This window comes from Megascapheus bottae, chromosome 2 (assembly GCF_031878675.1).
Source record: "Megascapheus bottae isolate mThoBot1 chromosome 2, mThoBot2.hap1, whole genome shotgun sequence".
NCBI lineage: Eukaryota > Metazoa > Chordata > Mammalia > Rodentia > Geomyidae > Megascapheus > Megascapheus bottae.
The window spans coordinates 17597162-17617049 of NC_143510.1; the positions used below are offsets into that span (position 1 = coordinate 17597162).

Sequence of the window (19888 nt, forward strand, 5' to 3'; positions counted from 1 at the left end):
ATAAAATAAAGAGCTGGTCTAGGAAAAGGAATTTCTGAAAATTATTTATTTAACATATAATGTCCAGGAGTGTATCAGCTCCTCTGAGCGCATACTGGGCAGGGAATCTTGTCTCACTGGTCACCTGAGATTTTACGGTTAGGAGGTTGTTAGGATCTTACACTTTATGATACATTTATCTCTAAAAAAAAATAGGCTGGGGGCTGGGAGTTTGGCCTAGTGGTTGAGTGCCTGCCTAGCATGCATGAAGACCCGGGTTCGATTCCTCGGTACCACATATATAGAAAAAGCCAGAAGTGGTGCTGAGGCTCAAGTGGTAGAGCTCTAGCCTTGAGAAAGTCCAAGGACGGTGCTCAGGCCCTGAGCTCAAGCCCAGGACTGGCAAAAAAAAAAAAAAAAAAAAAAATAGACTGGGAGTTTGGCCTAGTGGTAGAGTGCTTGCCTAGCATGCATGAGGGTTCAATTCCTCAGTACCACATACATAGAAAAAACCTGGAAGTGGTGCTGAGGCTCAAGTGGTAGAGCTCTAACCTTGAGAAAGTGCAAGAACAGTGCTCAGGCCCTGAGCTCAAGCCCAGGACTAGCAAAAAAAATAAAAAATAAAAATAAAAAATAGAGTGAGGAAGAAGCAAAGGCAATTTTTGATCATCTATAGTAGAGTCTTCATTTTGTGTGATCAGTAGTAAGTACTCCTTATTTACATTCTCTTAAGCCTGATGAGTTCATCTTTGTTTGGCAGAAGGTCTTTGAAAATACAAATGTTGAAAAGTAGATTTTTCTGTCAGGGTTACAAAGGCACTGTTGGAATTGGTGTGATCTAAATGTGGCTATGACCCTACAACAAGTCTCAATTCTTAACCAGTTTATACCATTCAAAGCCTTAAATGCTTGTTCTACCACTCATTAACCCTCTGACTCTATTTTGTTAACTTTTCTGTCATTCGATTATTGACTTTAATTTTATGCTTCCTAATGTAATTATACTTTTCTGTATAAATCTCAATATGTCTAGCCTTTTTATTTATTGGTTAGTATTAGTTACACAGGGGAGAGGGGTTCATCGTTATAGCTCCAAACATATTAATGCTATGTTCCAACCAGTTTCATCTCCTTTCATCACATTCCCTGCTATGTGTAGCTTTTTAATGTTTATAGATTTGTAGAGTAATCATAATTCTTGGGACTGGCTCTATTGTAGGCAAAGAAGAAAGAGCTTGCCAGGAGAGATGACATTGAGGATGGAGACAGCATGATCTCTTCAGCTACCTCTGATACTGGTAGCGCCAAAAGAAAAAGGTATATGTATGTTTATCTCCATTTCTAATTATTTAAAATAAGTACAGAAAGAATGTTTTAACCTATAAATTATGTGCAAATTCAAAGTCTTAAATAATATGTTCTCTTTTAAAATTCATTTGTAAACTGGATAATTAGCTTTAAAGGATGTTTTATATTGCTTTTAGAGGTCAAAGAAGAATAACATATATGTAGCTTGGCAGAACATGATACTCTTTTTATTATCCAGGTTTTTTTTTTTTTTTTAAGGTAGCAGTTTGGGTGACATTTAAATCTAATGTAATAAATTACAGGAACCAAGTATGAATTAGAGAATGTAAGAAGAAAAGTGATGTACTATCACTGAAGTGAAAAAAGTCATTGCTCTGACCCTTTTGGTTTCTTTGTTAACTTGATCTTTATTTCTGGCTTGAAGAAAATCTAATCATGGGCGAGGAATGTGGCTTAGTGGTAGACTGCTTGCCTAGCATGCATGAAGCCCTAGGTTCAATTCCTCAGTACCCCAGAAAAAGCCAGAAATGGTGCTGTGGCCCAAGTAATAGAGTATTAGTCTTGAGCAAAAGAAGTTCAGGGACTGTGCCCAGGCCCTGAGTTCAAGCCCCAGAACTGGCAAAAAATAAAATAAAATAAATATGTATAAAATCAGCTCGGCCTAGTGGCTGACACCTCTTACCCTAGCTACTCAAGAGATTGAGGCATGGAGGATCGTAGCTCAAAGCCAGCCCAGGCAGAAAAGTCCATGAAACTGCATCTCAAAGATTGATGGCATGGCTTAACTGGTAAAGCTTAACAGGTAAAGTTGTGAGCAAACAAGCTGTTCATATTTGAGCCTTTAGTTCAAGTCCTGGTAGTAGAAAAAGCAAAAGTGTATCAAATCAAAACTACTTATAGTTCATAAAGTATTAAGCTAGATATTTGATTGTTTTGTTTTTGCCCTTTCCTTTGTAACTTTTCTATTAGTTTCCCTAACCCTTTCTTTAACCCTTTCTTCTACTGGCTTTTGTGGAAGGGGACTTTCTTGTGAGAGTCTGAAGCTGGGCTCCTATAAGGAATTGTGTAAGACCATCTCTTTTACCTATGCCTCCCACATGGGGTTTCTCTGGCCTGATCATTTTAGAACACTGTATTCTCCCTCACTGCCTTAAAATCTTTGTAGCAGCAGTCAATCCAAGGAGGATACCTTAAACAAGAAGTAATCTAATCACTAATAGCAGGGCTTGACAAATTAGAAATTGAATGACATTATTAGCAGTTGACACAGTTCCATATATGTTCAAAGATCCACTAAGATTAGAAGGTTTTAAGAAGTGGTTTAGAAAAGTAAAACTGTCCTGTTTTTCCCTCTCTTAAAGAACATATAGGGGGAAAATATAGATTTAAAAATAACTTCACAGTGCTATGACATGGTAACTAAATTGATTGGTGGACCCTGAGTCTCCTCCATTATTGGACTATAAATTTCATCCTTCCAAGTTCTTAATTCCTTGTTACACCAGGGACAGCGGAGGAAAAAAAAAAGTGAAACCAGATCAGAGACATCAAATCAAGGACATCTTTGAGTGTAATTATATAACTACTTCAGCACCACCTGTGTTTTCCAGATCAGTCACCAGGCAAAGATAAAAACTTCTCAGGCAAAAGAAGGTAATGGAGGCAAAGTGATGGTATAGTTGGTACCACACTGGATGAAAGAGAGATCTTAAATTAGTTGAGTATTAAAAAAACAAGCATTAATTAGCCCAGACCAGGTCCTTAAAGTTACATATTTCTGTGGCTTTTAATTTGTTGGACACTCAAGTAGATTAAGTTCAAGTTCTTGCCCTTGGAACTCCTGTAGAAAGAAACTAAGCTTTGTGTTCTTACAATAATAAAATCCTATTTCAGACAAAAGTCTCCTTATAAACAGATTTACTTGAAAATTATTTATATAATAAAGTGAAAAACACAAAAAAGCAATGAAAGAATAAACCCAGATTTAAGATACAGGCACGACTAGACATTAAAAGACTGAGAGACTTAGGAGTTATACTTTGGTCCAGAGCAAAGGAAATAATGTGATGAACTTTCTAGAAAGTTGAGAAGTTTTCATAGTAAGAAATGGAGGCAAATAGCAACCTACAAGGCAAAATATGGCCAGAGAAGTCAGGGCCAAGTTTTACAAGCACTTCTTGACTTGACTCATAAGTAGTATATATGATTCTTTCTCTGCTGTACTCTTTTTAATACCAGATAGTATGAGAAGTTTTGATTATTGGTGTATTCAATATTAGAATGCATTCTGTTCTACTCCTCTCTCCTGAAATCTAGGGTTTTTTGTGTGTTGAAATGTTCCAAGTATTATAATCTTTTATCCTTTGGACTCAATAATCCTCATTTCTCAACCATGTTTGGTCTATGCATGCCCTCCAATGTTACTTATATTGTTTTTCTTCACATGTAATGTTTGTTTCTGCTTTCCCAGGAACACTCATGACAGTGAGATGTTGGGTCTCAGGAGGCTCTCCAGGTGTGCAGTCCTTTTTTATGCATAAACATTCTTTTAAAGATGTAACTTTTGTGGCATGGTCAGTAATGACAAGATGAAAGCTAATGCCTTAAATGTATGAAAAAAGTATTTGAAATGCCAATTTCTTTTTCTTGAATATAGCAGGCAGTTCAGAAATCTAGTTACATCAGAATTTGCTAATTTCTGTAATGTTCAATGCTACCTATAATTTGTTGCAAGCTTCTCCAGGAACAGAAAGCCCCCTTCACCTACCTACCTTTGTGGCTATGCTTCTGTAGCAAAAGGTAAAGACTTACTAATAGGGTAGTTACTAGCTGGTGGGTGCTGATTTCATCCCAGCAGTGTCTTTTATTGCTCAGCACCAACACTGTCAATCAGATGGCTTCAGTAAAACATTGTAAGATATTGTCTTGGCTTAGTGCTTCTTGTCATTTCCTCAGTCTCTAATACTGTCTACTTATTTCTTTGAAAGTATCTATGCTTGCCAGGTGCTAGTGGCTTATGTCTATAATCCTAGCTACTCAGGAGGCTGAGATCTGAGGATCATAGTTCAAAGCCAGCCTAGGCAGGAAAATCCCCAGGAGACTCTTATCTTTAACCACTTAAAACTTAAAAGCAGCACTGTGGCTCAAAGTTGTAGAGTGCTACGCTTGAGCAAAAATTGCTCAGTGACAGTGTCCAGGCCCTACGTTCAAGCCCCACTACTGACCAAAAAAAAAGATACCCACAAAAAAACTATCCATTCTTGGGACTCATACCCTGTAATCCTAGGTACTCAGACAGCTGAGATCTGAAAATCATAATTCAAAGCAACATGGACAATAAAGTCTAATTAACCACCAAAACACTGGAGCTGGAGTTACAGCTCGAGTAATAAGAGCACTGTCCTTAAGGGAGGGGGGGAACTTAGTGATATCACCCAGGGGCAGAGCAGAAGCTTCAGGACTGGCATACAGAAAAAAGTATCTGTTTAGTATGTTACTAAATGATTTTTAGAACAGCCTATGAGGCTAGGTGGCCTGTAATCCTCGCTACTCAAGAGACTGAAATCTGAGGATCACAGTTCAAAGCCAACCTGGGCACAAAAGTCTATGAGAATCTTATCTCCAACTAACCACCAGAAAACCAGAAGTGGTGCTGCGGCTCAAGTGATAGAGTGCTAGAGTCTTGAGCTAAAGAGTTCAGGGACAATGCCCAGGCCCAGAGTTCAAGCCCTACGACAGACTGTGAGTTTTCTGTTACAGTGTTAATGTTAATTATGTAATGCTTTTGTTTTCATATTTATTATACCATTTTACTTTGACAGTGTCAGTTGCATATAGAATATCAGACTGCTAGCCAGGCGTGGAGGCTCACACCTATAATCCTAGCTACTCAGGAGGCTGAGATGTGAGGATCCTGGTTCAAAGCCAGCCAACACTAAAGACCATGAGACTTATTCCAGTTAACCGCTAGAAAACTGGTAGTGCCGCCATGGCTCCAGGGGTAGGGCAATAGCCTTGAGCTGAAGATCTCAGGGATAGGGACCAGGCCCAGAGTTGAAGCCCCAGAACAAGAAAAAGAAAAGGGAAAGAAGGGGGGGGGGAAGGCGGGGAGGGGAGAGAGGGAGAGAGCGAGCAGACTGCTCTAAAAGAAGAACATTGAATGACCTGTTCTACTTGCAAGCAATTTGTTGGCCAGAAAAAGAGGCAAGTTGGATAAAAGTGACATGTGAGAACAGTGTAATAAAACAGTTGTGTAGGTCATCCAGGTATGCTAAAAGAGCTTCAGAAAAGATTATTTCTCCACTTGTTTTCCTCTTGCAAGTTGTGTCTTGAAGTTACCTACACATTGCTACCATATGCTATTGAGAATGGGTTACAATAGTACATACTTCTACATTTTACTAGTGATAATCCAATGACTTCTTAAGTGCACAATAATGAATGGCCCTAGTTTTGAGCTTTGATTTATATTGGCTAGGTATGGCATGTACTTGAAATTTCAGCAGTCAGAAGGCTGAAGCAGGAGGATCATGATTTTGAGGGCAGCTTGAACTACATATAAAGATAGTGTTAAAAAAAAAAAAAGAATGATGTTATGAGTCAAGTGGTAGAATGCTAGCCTTGAGCTGAAGACTTCAGCTCAGGTACAGCACCCAGGCCCAGAGTTCAAGTCCCATGACTGACCAAAAACAAAAAAAGCTGTCCTTTGGGTCAGGAGCATGGTGTAGGGGTAGAGTGTTCGTCTAGCAAGCATAGCAAGCACAAAGACCTAGGTTTGATTTCATGGTATCACATACAAAGAAAAAAGCCAGAAGTGGTACTGTAGCTCAAAGGGGTAGAGATCTAGCCTTGAGAAAGCCCAAGGACAAGTGCCCAATCCCTGAGTTCAAGCCCTAGGACTGGCACCAAAAAAAAAAGGATTTTTTTACTTTAGTACGTTCAAAGGTGATGATTTGAAATAAAAACAAGAGCCAAACACAGTGGCATATAATCCTGTCTATTCAGGAAGCAAGAGACAGGAAAATTTTACCACAAGACCAACTGGCATAAGTTAGCATGGCACAATTTCAAAAAAAAATCATAAAGCATTTAGTTCAATTCCCTAATTATTAATGATTGACTATACTAGCTTTTATGTACCTTTCCAAAAGTGGAGAAGAATCATAGTGTTAACAGAGATGGAGAAGATATCTACAAGGCTTCTAAGAAGAATCTGAAAATCAAAGTGATGTCAAAAATGGAAACAGAAGAAATCAAACAGAGGACTATCTCTTTGTAATATAGTTTGCCTTATTCAAAAAGCATATGAAGCATTTTAAGTCATGTGTGTGGGGGTGGGTGGGTGGGTGTAGGTGTACTGTCCATATTGGAAAGATAAAGAGTAAGCATACTAGCCACCAAAGCTAATATTACTGTTATGAATGAGAATGAAACTTAGCTGTGAATTTTTCCTGGTAGCCAAGTTAAAATGAGTAGACAGTACTCAGTACCAGAATGGCATAAAGATCTAGAAAAAAAATTAACAGAATTAGATTTGTTTTGAGGAGATCATAAGTAATCCTCATAATAGAAATTGTGCTTGCTTTTGAGGATAGAAACCACTTACACATTATCTTACACATCACATTATTCTCTTCATACATATGGAGAAAGGATAGTATGCCACAATAAGTACCAGAATAGTAATGAATAATAACTAGGTTAAAACGATTTCTTACACTCAAGACATTTCTCATTCTGGTTATTTCTCGTAAAAAACTGCAAAGTGTTAGTGTTATTGGCATTGGAAGAATGAACATTATCATGCTGTTGTTTGTTGCCAAAATTCACTTTTAAAACTTGCTCTTCTCTTAAAAAATCTCATAAATAAGTGCCCTAGGTTCAACCCCCCCCCTAGGTGGGGGAAGGCAGGCCAGCATCCTGGAGCTTGAAGTCAGGGCTTGGGAGCTATCCCTGAGCTTCTTTGAGCTCAAGGCTAGCACTCTACCACTGGAGCCACAGGATCACTTCCAGCTTTTCCTGAGTAGTTTATTGGAGATAAGATAGGAGTCCTATGGACTTTTGTGTCATTGTTGGCTTTGAACTGCAATCCTCAGATATCAGCCTCCGGAGTAGCTAGGACTACAGGTAAGAGCCATCAGTGCCCGGCTATCTTTCATTGATGTGTTATGTCTAGAATGGGTACTGATTCCATTATGACTTGACTCATAAGGTCTGATAAATTCAGCATTTCAGAGCTGAATTCTTGAGTCTTACTTGAAAGCCAGTTGCCACATATGAGAGCTAACCAAACTATATCTTTAGCAAATATTCATTGAAAGTAAGTTGTAAGTCATTGTTTAATACCTTCCTGACCATTTACTTGGAAACATCTGCTTAGAATCTGGCTAGAATTTCTTTATCAGTATCCTGAAGACATAACAGTTAACCAGAAGTTTTACTGGAAGATCATCTCTTTTTTTTTTATTAAAGAATTTATTAACATTGATTTTTACATCATATTTTAAATGAAGTGTTTAATAAACGAGTGTTTGAGAAGGGAATCTATATACAATCACTGGCACTTAGTTTTTAGAATATAATTGAAATTAGGCTAAGGGTTTGTATATCATAGATACATAGATCATCTATTTTAATAATTTATTGACCAACTCATCTCAGGCATGATCATTTGGCTTTTTTGAGTCAGCTTTCTCTACTACTAGGACATGTGTTCACCTGCCTTGTTGCATTCTAATGCTCAGTTATGGTCCATCATATTTTATTCCATACTACTCATGTCAGTTTCTTAGCATCAGTATCTACTTTGGGGAAAGTGGAAAACAATACTGAATTGAGGGCAGTGGGTTCAGCACAAGTGGTAGAGGACTTGCCTAGGCCTAACATAGGAGAGGCCTTGGTTTTAATCCCCAGTACCACCAAGAAAAGAGAGATTGAGAGAGAAATGTATGTTTAAGGATGAAAATTTACTGTATAGAGGCCACTTAAATGAGCCATAGGCCACTCCAAGCTAAGTTGGTATTGTACAGTGATGGTGATAGAAGGAAAATGTTGAGACTGACCCTGATATGACCAAAGCAGAAGAGCTTTGTATCGCCTATACAGACACCAATCTGGAAGATAGTCTTCTTGTGTTTTCTAGCAATTGAAATATCTTGGTTGGAGTGGCTACCTTAAGAGATGAAAAACTTTTCATTGTTAGGTTGTTTTGCTTTGTTTTGTGCTTGGAAATGAAGATAAGTTTGTTTACATTTTTCTTGAAGATTAAGATGCAAATAGTAATAGGATATAGCTAATTTTATTGTACTTTTGATAGGATTTCATTTTCTTTTGGTGTCAGATGTTTTCAAATATTACATTTCATGAAATATTGTAAACAGGTTTGTCCATGGTCTGGCTGCAAAGATCAATATATTACAACTATTTTGGAAACTTTCCTGTTATTCGTTTATAGCTTCCAGCATGTTTGCTATGCTGGTGACACATATAATTACTGCCATAATCATTGTGAACATCTGCCCACAAAGTTACTGTTTTATTTCACATTTGTCCTGTATAAAGAGAACTGAACATGTCATTTCCCCCTTTTCTACCTCCCCCTTCAACAGTAAAAAGAACATAAGAAAACAGCGAATGAAAATTTTATTCAATGTTGTTCTTGAAGCTCGAGAGCCAGGTTCGGGCAGAAGACTTTGTGATCTCTTTATGGTTAAACCATCCAAGAAGGACTATCCTGATTATTATAAAATCATCTTAGAGCCAATGGACTTGAAAATAATTGAGCATAATATTCGAAATGACAAATACTCAGGTGAAGAGGGAATGATAGAAGACATGAAACTCATGTTCCGCAATGCTAGGCACTATAATGAGGAGGGCTCCCAGGTAAGGATGGGTGAGGTTTCTAAATTAAATCTATTTTCTCTTTAATATTTTTTATAATTTTTATAAAGGGGTTGCAGTTACTTTAGTCTGATAAAGAGTGCATTTCTTTTTGGACCTATCACTTAACCCAGCACCACTTCAAGCTTTTTCTATGTCAAATCCAGGACTTCATGCAAGCTAGGCAAGCACTAGGCCAAACTCCCAGCCCCAAGACAATACATTTTAAAGCATACAACTTAATAAATTGTAATTTGCTTTGCCAGTCCCTGTATAAGTAAGTTATCTTTCTGAATGTCAGTTTCTTTATAGTTTTGGAAAACTAGTACTGCTTATCTGAGGATTGTTAATATATACCAGTATTTAGCATAGTGCAGGATATCGAATAGGCCATTGAAGGAAAAATCAGTTTAGTTAAAAATCTTCCTTAATTTTGTTTTTCCTTCTGGAGATCAAGCCCAGGGCCTTGTTTAGAATAAGCATGTGTTCTACCAACCACACAGCTATATTCCTAGACCATGATTTTCAGTTATGTTATCAGTGTAGTTAAGACACAGTCTTCCTTTTTTGATATGTTGTGTATTTCATATCTTTTATCTACTTTAAATCTCTGACACAAATTAATATTTTCACTTCTATTACATTCAAATATAAAATATACATCATAAAGATATATACTTACATATATATATATGTGTGTGTACGTATTTATTTTTTGCCAATCCTGGGGTTTGAACTCAGTGCCTGGACACTGTCCTTCGACACTTTTTGCTCAAGGCTAGTGCTCTGTTAACTTGAGCCACAGCACCACTTCCAGCTTTTTCTGAGTATGTGATACCAAGGAATTGAACCCAGGACTTTGTGCATGCTAGGCGAGCACTCTACTACTAGGCTACGCTCCCGGCCCTCATGAAGATATTTGTAGATAAAAAAGATGGCCCTCTGTATAAAATAGGAGTTTATACTATCCTCAAAAATCACTGGCTTAGCTGGGCATGTATGGCTCATGTATGTAATCCTAGCTACTCAGGAGGCTGAAATCTGAGGATTGTGGTTCAAAGCCAGCTTGGGCATTAAAGTCCATGAGACTCTTATCTCTAGTTAACCATCAAAAACCAGAAGTGGTGCTGTGGCTCAAGCAGTAGAGCGGTAGCCTTGAGCTGAAGAGCTCAGGGACAATGCCCAGGCCTAGAATTCAAGTGCCACGATCAACCAAAAAACAACAAAAACCACTGGCTCTTATACCACCTCTCTGTATCTGGTTGAAAATAAATGCTATCCCTATAAAAGGTGGTCCAAGAAGAAATAGCACTCCTTCCTTCAATCACTCTGTTCTGGTGGGCAGTCAAGGGAATATGTAGCCTCTAATAGGAAGATAGAGAGAGGCAATTGTGGCATCAAAGCCATTAGATGAATAAACTTGTTTTGTTCATGGCTACATATTATTCCCCTTAACTTGACTTCAAAGAGCTATTTTTTTTTTTTATAATTTACTTTGGATTAAGTCTGCTACTTCGAAGGTCCAGAGGAAAAGATATTTTTGGAAAATAACATGTTAGCATATTTTAGAATTTTTATTGAAACTGGAAATATTTTAACAATGGTTCTCAAACATAAGCATGCTTATCTGCACAGTAGAATCACATAGGAAGCATAAAATCCAAACCCTTTGGGGCCCAGATCTTCTCACAGATAGTGATGTTTTTCTGCCTAAGCAGTTCTTAGCTATAGCTATTCTAAATTACGTATTTAAAATACATTTCTTATTTTTAGTTTAATCTTGTTGTTTTGCTTTTTGTTGCCTTTTGAGAAAAGTCTCAATGTGTAACCCAGGCTAGCCTTCAATTAAAAACCTTCTTGCCTCTAGTCTCCCAAATGCTGGGATTATAGGCATGTACCGCCATTCTCAGCAAGATAAAAACTGCTTTATGGGTGTATATTACCTTAATCAAAGTTTTTTTTAAGAAAATGATCTTAAATATATTTTTGGAATGTAGGTATACAATGATGCGCATATCCTGGAGAAGTTACTCAAGGATAAGAGGAAAGAGCTGGGCCCTCTGCCTGACGATGATGACATGGCTTCTCCCAAACTCAAGCTAAGTAAGCCTCCCTCTGAGTTGTTATTTGACTCAGTCTGTCAGATTATTATTTCTGAACTAGTATTTAATTAAACAGTGAATATATTTTATACATTAAAATTCTGGCATGAAACTTCTTTTCTCAATCACTGTCTTCTACTGTGTTTTGTCAGTCATGAGGCTAGAACTCAGCCTGGGTGTTGTCCCCGAGCTCTTCAGCTCAAGGCTACTGCCCTACCTCTGGAGCCACAGCTCCACTTCCCATTTTTTAGTGATTAATTGGAGATAAGAGTCTCTTTGTCTTTAGTGCCCTGGCTGGCTTTGAACCGGGATCCTCAGATCTCAGCCTCCTGAATAGCTGGAATTTCAGGCATGAGCCACCATACCTGGCTTCTGTGTTTTAAGTATGCTGTGAAGCGGTAAGGGAGAATATCAGGGCAAGACTGCATGGAGGAAAAAAATTGCCATGTAGCATCCAGGAAAAAGAGAAAGACATTGAGGAGCTAGGGACAAAATATCCTTCACAAAGGCATATACCCAGTGACTTATTTCCTTTCTCCCAATAATGGCAGCAGATTTTTTGAACCCATCATAGTCTAAGTCAGCTCTCAGTGATTGTATCATCACCTAGGAGTCTGACACTTATTGGCCAAACCGTAGAAGTGGGAGAGGACTAGAATATGGTATCAGGTTTTACTTGCTTTCTTGAATGCAGTGAACATTGTATAAACATTAAGTAGGAAGAACATACATTTTATATCTGATATGTAACCTGAAAATATATTGTGGAAATATTTTGTTGTTTGTATAGTGATTAGCAGAATTGAATATTAATCATAGCTTCTGCTATTAAAATTTGAGGAGTTAGAGATAGTTCTGCTCACCTATCATTTGAGTGTACTCTGGATGGTGGTAATATTAAAAGGTATAAAGAAAGACAGGAAAAGTAATTAATACTAGTGAACTACTTCTTTGCCTTGTTGAAAATATGCATATACAAGACAAGCAAAGGGCTGAGAGTGTGGCCTCACAGTAGAGTCCTTGCCTAGCATTCATGAAGTCCTGGGTTCAATTCCTTGGTACCACATACCCAGAAAAAAACAGAAGTGGTCTTATGGCTCAAGAGGTACAGCACTAGCCTTGAGAAAGCCCAAGGAAAATGTCCAGGCCCCTACAGCAGGCACCAAAAAAAAAAGAAAAAAAAATTAAGCAAAAGATAGTGATATTGTGAGGTATTCTTTAAAGCTATGTGTGCTGAAAATGAGAAAGTTGACATCTTTTTCTATAAAATAAAGTGAATTTCACATTTGCTTTGGGAATTACTAAGTGATGATTCCTTTTAAGCATTCATCTTTCCATGAAGTTGTAAAAGCATACAGAAAGTTTGCAAAAATGATCCTACTTTCTAGGAATGCAATACTTGAGTATGCCCTCAAGACCTTATGTTTGTATTTAGTGTTTTAGTGTCTTTCAACTGCCTGGCTGGCCTTAAACGGGAAATTTTCCTGCATCTACCTCCCAGGTAGCTTAGATTATAGGTATGGTATACCATGCCCAGCTCATATAGTATCTTTTAAAAGTAGAATTCCATTAGGAAACTAATCTAACAATGATTATCTAAATAAAAGTACAATGGACTCGTATATCCCTGTTACTCAGCATTTACCAGAATTGTGCTACATTTATTTCCTATATCCTTTCTGTTCTTTTTTTCTAAAACAAATCCAATCTTCTTGTTGTCTCACTAATGTTTTTTACAGTTAGTTTAAGCAAATCAGGATCCAGTTACATTCAGTGTATTAGGTTTGATTGTGATGATTTTAAGATCATAATCTAGAACAAGCATCTATTTTTCCCCCTTATGCCACTCATTCAAGAAAGCAGGTTAGCCAGCACCTGTAATCCTAGCTACTCAGGAGATTGAGATCTGGCAATACTGGTTAAAAGCTAGCCCAGACAGGAAAGTGCATCAAACTCTTATCTCCAGTTAACCACCAGAAAACCAGAAGTGGCACTGTGGCTTCAGGAGTAGAGTGGTAGCCTTGAGCTGAAGAGCTCAGGGACAGTGCCCAGGCCTAGAGTTCAAGCCCCAGGACTGAAAAAAAAAAGAAAAAGAAAAAAGGTTACTATGTGTAGTGTCCTATGTTTTTGGTTGGTATATTTACTTGTCAGCTAACTTTTTTGCCAATCCTAGGACTTGAACTTGGCTTGAACACCCTGAGCTCCTTTTTGCTCAAGGCTAGCACTTTACCACTTGAGCCACAGCATCACTAACGGTTTTTTTCTTTATTAATTGGAGATAAGAGTTTGATGCACTTTCCTGCCTGGGCTAGCTTTTAACCAGTATTGCCAGATCTCAATCTCCTGAGTAGCTAGGATTATAGGTGTGAGCCACAGTGCTAGACTATCAGTGAACTTTTTATGTCTCCCTTATTTCCTAAAATGTTAATTTTAAAGGCTTCATTAGATTGAGTTTTACTTTGACAAGAATTATTATTTTTTTTTTTTTGGCCAGTCCTAGGCTTGAGCTTAGGGCCTGAGCCCTGTCCTTGGACTTTCTCAAGGACAGAGTTCTACCACTTGAGCCTTAGCACCACTTCCAGCTTTTTTTTCTATGTATGTGGTATGAGGAATCAAACCTGGATCTTCGTGCATGCTAGGCAAGCTACCATTAGGCCAAACTCCCGGCCTGACAAGGATTATTTTATAGGGTATTTTCTATACTATATTGCATCATGGCTTGGAACAATTACTGGTTGAGATAGGCTCTGAATAAGACCTCACAATGCCCTTGATTGAAATTTCTTTTGGTATGTAAGTTTTTTTATTGAAGAAATGGTTTTTATACTAGTTTTCCACAGTCTGAGTTTTGTGAATTACATCCCTATTTTGCAGTTTAAGATATTCCCGTGTTTTTTTTTCTGTTATTCACAAATGAGAAGGTTCAGTTAGAGATTTAGTTTCAGTTTTGATTCTGTATACTTTCTGTTTGCTATAAAAACCAACTTTTTAGGTTATGAATTAAGTGGCACACAACTGGTTGTGTCTTTCTGTTACTTGAAGAGATATTGATACTCACTTCATTGATTCATTGAAAAGTCATAAAATATTTCTCGCCCATGTATTAGTTGGAATATTTCTATTAACTACTAGAATCCAGACACTAGTGGCTTACATCCAAAATCCTAATCACTCAGAAGGCAAAGATCTTAGGATCACGACTCAAGGCTAGCTCAGGCAGAAAAGTTCACAAGACTAACTTCAGTTAACTAGCAAAATGTCACAAGTAGAACTATGACTCAATTGGTAGAACATAAGCATTGACTGTAAAAAGCTAAGAGACAGCCCTTAAGCCCTGGTACCATCACAAAAATATAAAAGAAAAAGAACTAGATTTGCCAGACACTCATAGCTCGTGCTTGTAATCTCACCTACTCAAGATTTGAGAATTATGGATCAAAGTCAGCCCCGGCAGAAAGGTTCATGAAATCACTAAAACTCCAAAAGTAAGAGCTATGACTCTAATGGTTAAGCACTAATTTTGAGCAAAAAATAGCTCAGGGACAGTGTCCAGGCCTCAGTTCAAGTTTCACACACACACACACACACACACACACACACTCTCTCTCTCTCTCTCTCTCTCTCTCTCTCTCTCTCTCTCTCTCTCTCTCTCTCTCTCTCCCTCTCTCTCCCTCTCTCTCCCTCTCTCTCCTCTCTCTCTCTCTCTCTCTCTCTCTCTCTCTCTCTCTCTCTCTCTCTCTCTCTCTCTCCCTCTCTCTCCCTCTCTCTCCCTCTCTCTCCCTCTCTCTCCCTCTCTCTCCCTCTCTCTCCCTCTCTCTCCCCCTCTCTCCCTCTCTCCCTCTCTCTCCCTCTCCCTCTCTCTCCTCAGTTCAAGTTCCAGGACTAGCATGTACACACACATACACACACACAGAGTCTAGGATAGTGACCAGGTCCTCCCCCTTCAAAAAAGGAAAAACTACTAGATTTAAACATATTGCTGAGTTTAACCCATTACAGTACTATCTTTATTGATGTCTAGATTGTCTCAGGTTGGTATTTGTATTTTTTTGAATTGACTATCAGAAATTATTTGATAAGTTCTTTACTTCAGAGTTTTATGATATACCAGACTGGAAATCTAGAGTTTAAAGACTCTTTTCTAAAGAGTTACAACCTTTTTTTGTTTCTGTCAAAGATTAAATAAAAAGGTATGGTCTCCTTGATAATGTTTGAAATTAGTATTTTAAAACTATAGTGTGGTCAATACTGTTTTCTAAGATGTTCCATGAATAGATCTAGAAAATAATTGATATGTGTATGTGTGTGTAAGAGAATGAAAGACAAAGGCAGAGACAGATTAAAATATATATTAAATTATTAAGATATCTCAATTGATACTTTCAATTAACCAGATTTTCATCAGTGTCCTCTGCCTCTTTCTTTAACTCAAAATTTAATCTCTGGGATTAACAGAGATGGTGGACTTAGTATGTCACATACTTAGTAATTTACTTCACCTATTCACAGATATTTCAATGTAACAGCACTTAGTTTTCCTTAAAAAATATGATTGCTCAGAATAGTTAAAATTTTCTTCTAGGTTGGTTCTCTCTCTCTCTCTCTCTCTCTCTCTCTCTCTCTCTCTCTCTCTCTCTCTCTCCCTCCCTCCCTCCCTCCCTCCTTCCCTCCCTCCCTCCCTCTCTCCCTCTCTCCCCCTTTCTCCCTCTCTCCCTCTCTCCCCCTTTCTCCCTCTCTCCTCCTTTCTCCCTCTCTCCCCCTTTCTCCCTCTCCCTCCCCCTCTCCCTCTGTCTGTCTCTGTCTCGGGGACTTGAAGTACTCAAGTGTAGAGACCTTGACTACAATCCCCAGTACCACCCAACTTAATTTTTAATTAATAATAAAAAGCTGTCCTACTAGAATGCGTTGATTACTGTAATTTGAGTTGGCTTCACTTTTATCTATTTACTGTTAAATCTTTTTCTTCAGGTAGAAAAAGTGGTGTTTCTCCTAAAAAATCAAAGTACATGACTCCAATGCAGCAGAAGCTAAATGAAGTGTATGAAGCTGTAAAGAACTATACTGATAAGAGGGGTCGCCGCCTCAGTGCCATATTTCTGAGGCTTCCTTCTCGATCTGAGCTACCTGACTACTATTTGACCATTAAGAAGCCCATGGACATGGAAAAAATTCGAAGTCACATGATGGCAAACAAGTACCAAGATATAGACTCTATGGTTGAAGACTTTGTCATGATGTTTAACAATGCTTGCACCTATAATGAGCCTGAATCTTTAATCTACAAAGATGCCCTTGTCCTTCACAAAGTTTTGCTTGAAACTCGGAGAGACCTGGAAGGAGATGAGGACTCTCATGTTCCCAATGTGACCTTGTTGATTCAGGAGCTTATCCATAATCTTTTTGTGTCAGTCATGAGTCATCAGGATGATGAGGGAAGATGCTACAGTGATTCCTTAGCAGAAATTCCTGCTGTGGATCCCAGTGTCCCTAACAAACCTCCCCTGACTTTTGACATTATTAGGAAGAATGTTGAAAATAATCGCTACCGGAGGCTTGATTTATTTCAAGAGCATATGTTTGAAGTATTAGAAAGGGCCAGAAGAATGAATAGGTATGTTTTCAAAGCCATTTCTATTTGAAGCCATGTGATACTTAATGTAATACAGACAGAGGAATATTGTTCTAATAATGCTATTTCAACATAGGTATATCATTAAAGTTGACAGCATAGCATTCCTAAATCCTGAAGTTTCAGCAAAAGCTAAAACTTCCACCTTTTTTGTTTGTTTTTGCAGTACAGGGTATTTATGCTTCTAAAGAGCAGATACAGTCTGTGAAGAAGGGAGGGCATCCTATCAACTCTAAATTAGGCAATGAGTGGAAAAAAGCCTAAACTGAAAAATTTGTGAAAGGCACTTAAGGATAGGTGCTTGCAATTTGAACTGCAAGAAAACTTAAATCGTTTTAGTTACTGTTTTGAAGTTACTCATTTTTTTTAAAAGCCTCTAAGGCTTTATGTTTTACTTTCTTTAGTATCAAGATTTCTCAGTTTAAGAGCTTACTATAGATATTAAATGTTCTAAAAGAAACAATCAAATTTAAATTTCCTTTTATTTATTTATTTATTTATTTATTTATTTATTTATTTTTGCCAGTCCTGGGGCTTGAACTCAGGTTTGAACATTGATCTTGGGTTTTCTCAAGGCCAGAGCTCTACCACTTGAGGCACCACTTCTGGCTTTTTCTATGTACTTGGTACCAAGGAATTGAACCCTGGTCTTCATGCATGCTTGGCGAGCACTCTACCACTAGGCCAAACTGTCTGCCAAATTTCCTTTTAATTTTATCTACAGTGTATCTTTGCCCCATAACATTAGCCTACTCAGCAATTACAAGATAGAAACCTTTTTTGAGCTCTTAGAGACTCGAAAGAGTTTAAGAATTTAAAATTAAAAGTCCTACAATCCTGAAGCTTACAGTCTGTTGGGCCAAGACCTAGACCTTTACTCTGGATCTTGAAGAAAAAATAAATAGTAGTAATGGCTACTACTGAGGCTCTGCTCTTATAAAGCACCATTCTAACTACTTAATGTGCTTTAGTGCCTTTCTACAGAAAAAATGGTGTTCCCAGTTCACAAGTGAAAAATTGTAGGCATAAATAGAAAAATTACCCCAAATCACATAGCTACTAACTGGTATATAACTTGTGATGTTTTCTACTACAGGGCACTACTGTGAGCTGTCACCAGTCATGTGGCATAGCCATGGAAGATAGACCTTGAGTTCTGTGCTCTTTAGAACTTAAAGTCTTTCTCATGTATAGGACAGTACTTATGCTTAGAGAAAGATAATTCCAGATGTGAGTTAGTATATCAAAACCTGATGTTTAGAAAATACAGTGGTTTGAGGAACTCTGTAGACCAGAACTCTCCTTAGAAGGCATAGCCATGCATTGTGGGAGAATAGGAGGATGGGTAGGATTAACGTGAATTAAGGGGAAGACTATGAACAAAGACAGAGTCAAGAAATTATTATGCTACGTTTCAGGGACAGTTTGTCTCTTCAGTGAAATATTTAGGAATGACCCTTGTTCTTTGACAGTAGGGATTGAAATAAGGGAAACATAGGAAAATATCTTGCAGTCAGAATCTTAAGGAATAGTCATTCAACGATTTTATTTATTTATTTGTGGGTCATGGGGCTTGAACCCTGGGCCTGAGCACTGTCCCTGAGCTCTTTAGCTCAAGTCTCAAGGCTGCCACCCTACCCCTTGGCCTGGGCTTTGTCCCTGAGCCTTCAACTCTAGGCTACTGCCCTACCCCTGGAGCCACAGCCTCACTTCCCATTTCTAGTGATTAATTGGAGATAAGAGTCTCAAGGTCTTTAGTGTCCTGGCTGGCTTTGAACCATGATCCTAAGATCTCAGCCTCCTGAGTAGCTAGAATTATAGGCCTGAGCCACTGCCACCTGGCTTCAACAAATTTTTATTGGTGACTGCCAATTAAGGATAATATTCTAGATACATGAACACACCAGTGCTTTCATGGAACTTAGATGTCAATTCTTATTCTTGGTTTATTTAAATAGTCCTTAATTCTGCAGTCACTATCTCCAGTGATGTTATTATCTTGGGCCAGTTCTATAAGACTTCCAAAGAACATTTTCGTATTTGTTTGGGAATTTTGTTTATGTTGTATAAACATGTTTAAGAATTAAACAGACTTGCCAAGCACTGGTGACTGATACTTGTAACCCTAGCTACTCTTAGGGTGAGATCTAGAGGACCAAAGTTTGAAGTCAGCCTCGCTAGAAAAGTCTCCAAAATAACCTGCAAAAAGCAGGGCTGGAGGTATGGCTCAAGTGATTTAAACACTAGCTGAGCAAGCAACCTGAATAAGAGATCTCAGCACCATCAAAAAAAAAACCAAAAGTAAAAGAAATTTTTTTATGTTATTTATTTTGCCAGTCGTTGGGCTTAACCTCAGGGCCTGAGCACTGTCTTTGGCCTTTCTCAAGGCTAGGGTTCTACCACCTAAGCCAGAGCACCATTTCCGGCTTTTTTTATGTTTGTGGTATGAAAGAATTGAACCCGAGTCTTCATGCATATTAGGCAAGCACTCTACCACTAGGCCTAACTCCCAGCTCCGAGATTGTCTTATAATCATTTTGTTGTTGTTGTTGAATATCTGCCTTGTGTAGAAAAGCCAGTTAAGGAAAATTATAGTTGTTTTTCCATCTTGAAGTTTTGTTCTCACACATTTAGTGAACATCCAGCCCCTTAGGATTAAAAAATTCTTCATAGTACTTTGCTTGAATAAACAAAACACAAAAGCAGATTTCATGGTTGAATTAGGAGTCTGCAAATGTGCATTTTTTAAAATTTTAGACTTGGAAGTTATTCTAAAATGAATTTAATTTTAAGAAAACAGACTGTGGAATCTGTATTCAGGAAAATAGGTCAAGAGCTGGTACAGTGACTAAAGTGGTAAAGTGCCTTCCTAGCAAGCAGTAGACGCTAAGTGTAATGCCCATTAATTCAACAAAAAAGAAGGAAAACAAGTCAAAATGATGCCTTTCCCATGGTTTTATTTGTATTATTTTCCTACAGATGTTAGCAT

General features: G+C 38.0%; 2 protein-coding genes across 35 annotated transcripts in view; one reads left to right on the forward strand and one right to left on the reverse strand.

Moving 5' to 3' along the window:
• The window catches only part of Pbrm1 (polybromo 1), a 99620-nt gene that overhangs the window by 43377 nt on the left and 36355 nt on the right, over nt 1-19888 (forward strand). For 17 of the 34 annotated variants that reach the window (XM_090321174.1, XM_090321274.1, XM_090321284.1 and 14 more), the window contains 5 exons: nt 1199-1296; nt 3758-3802; nt 8895-9171; nt 11166-11271; nt 16239-16881. In XM_090321174.1, the coding sequence (XP_090177300.1) occupies nt 1199-1296; nt 3758-3802; nt 8895-9171; nt 11166-11271; nt 16239-16881 (1169 nt within the window). The remainder of the gene's footprint in view (nt 1-1198; nt 1297-3757; nt 3803-8894; nt 9172-11165; nt 11272-16238; nt 16882-19888) is intronic. The other 17 variants (XM_090321207.1, XM_090321307.1, XM_090321310.1 and 14 more) reach the window with 1 other exon arrangement.
• Nucleotides 1-19888, reverse strand: part of Uqcc5 (ubiquinol-cytochrome c reductase complex assembly factor 5) — a 72766-nt gene that overhangs the window by 7199 nt on the left and 45679 nt on the right. The gene's annotated exons all lie outside the window — the stretch shown is intronic.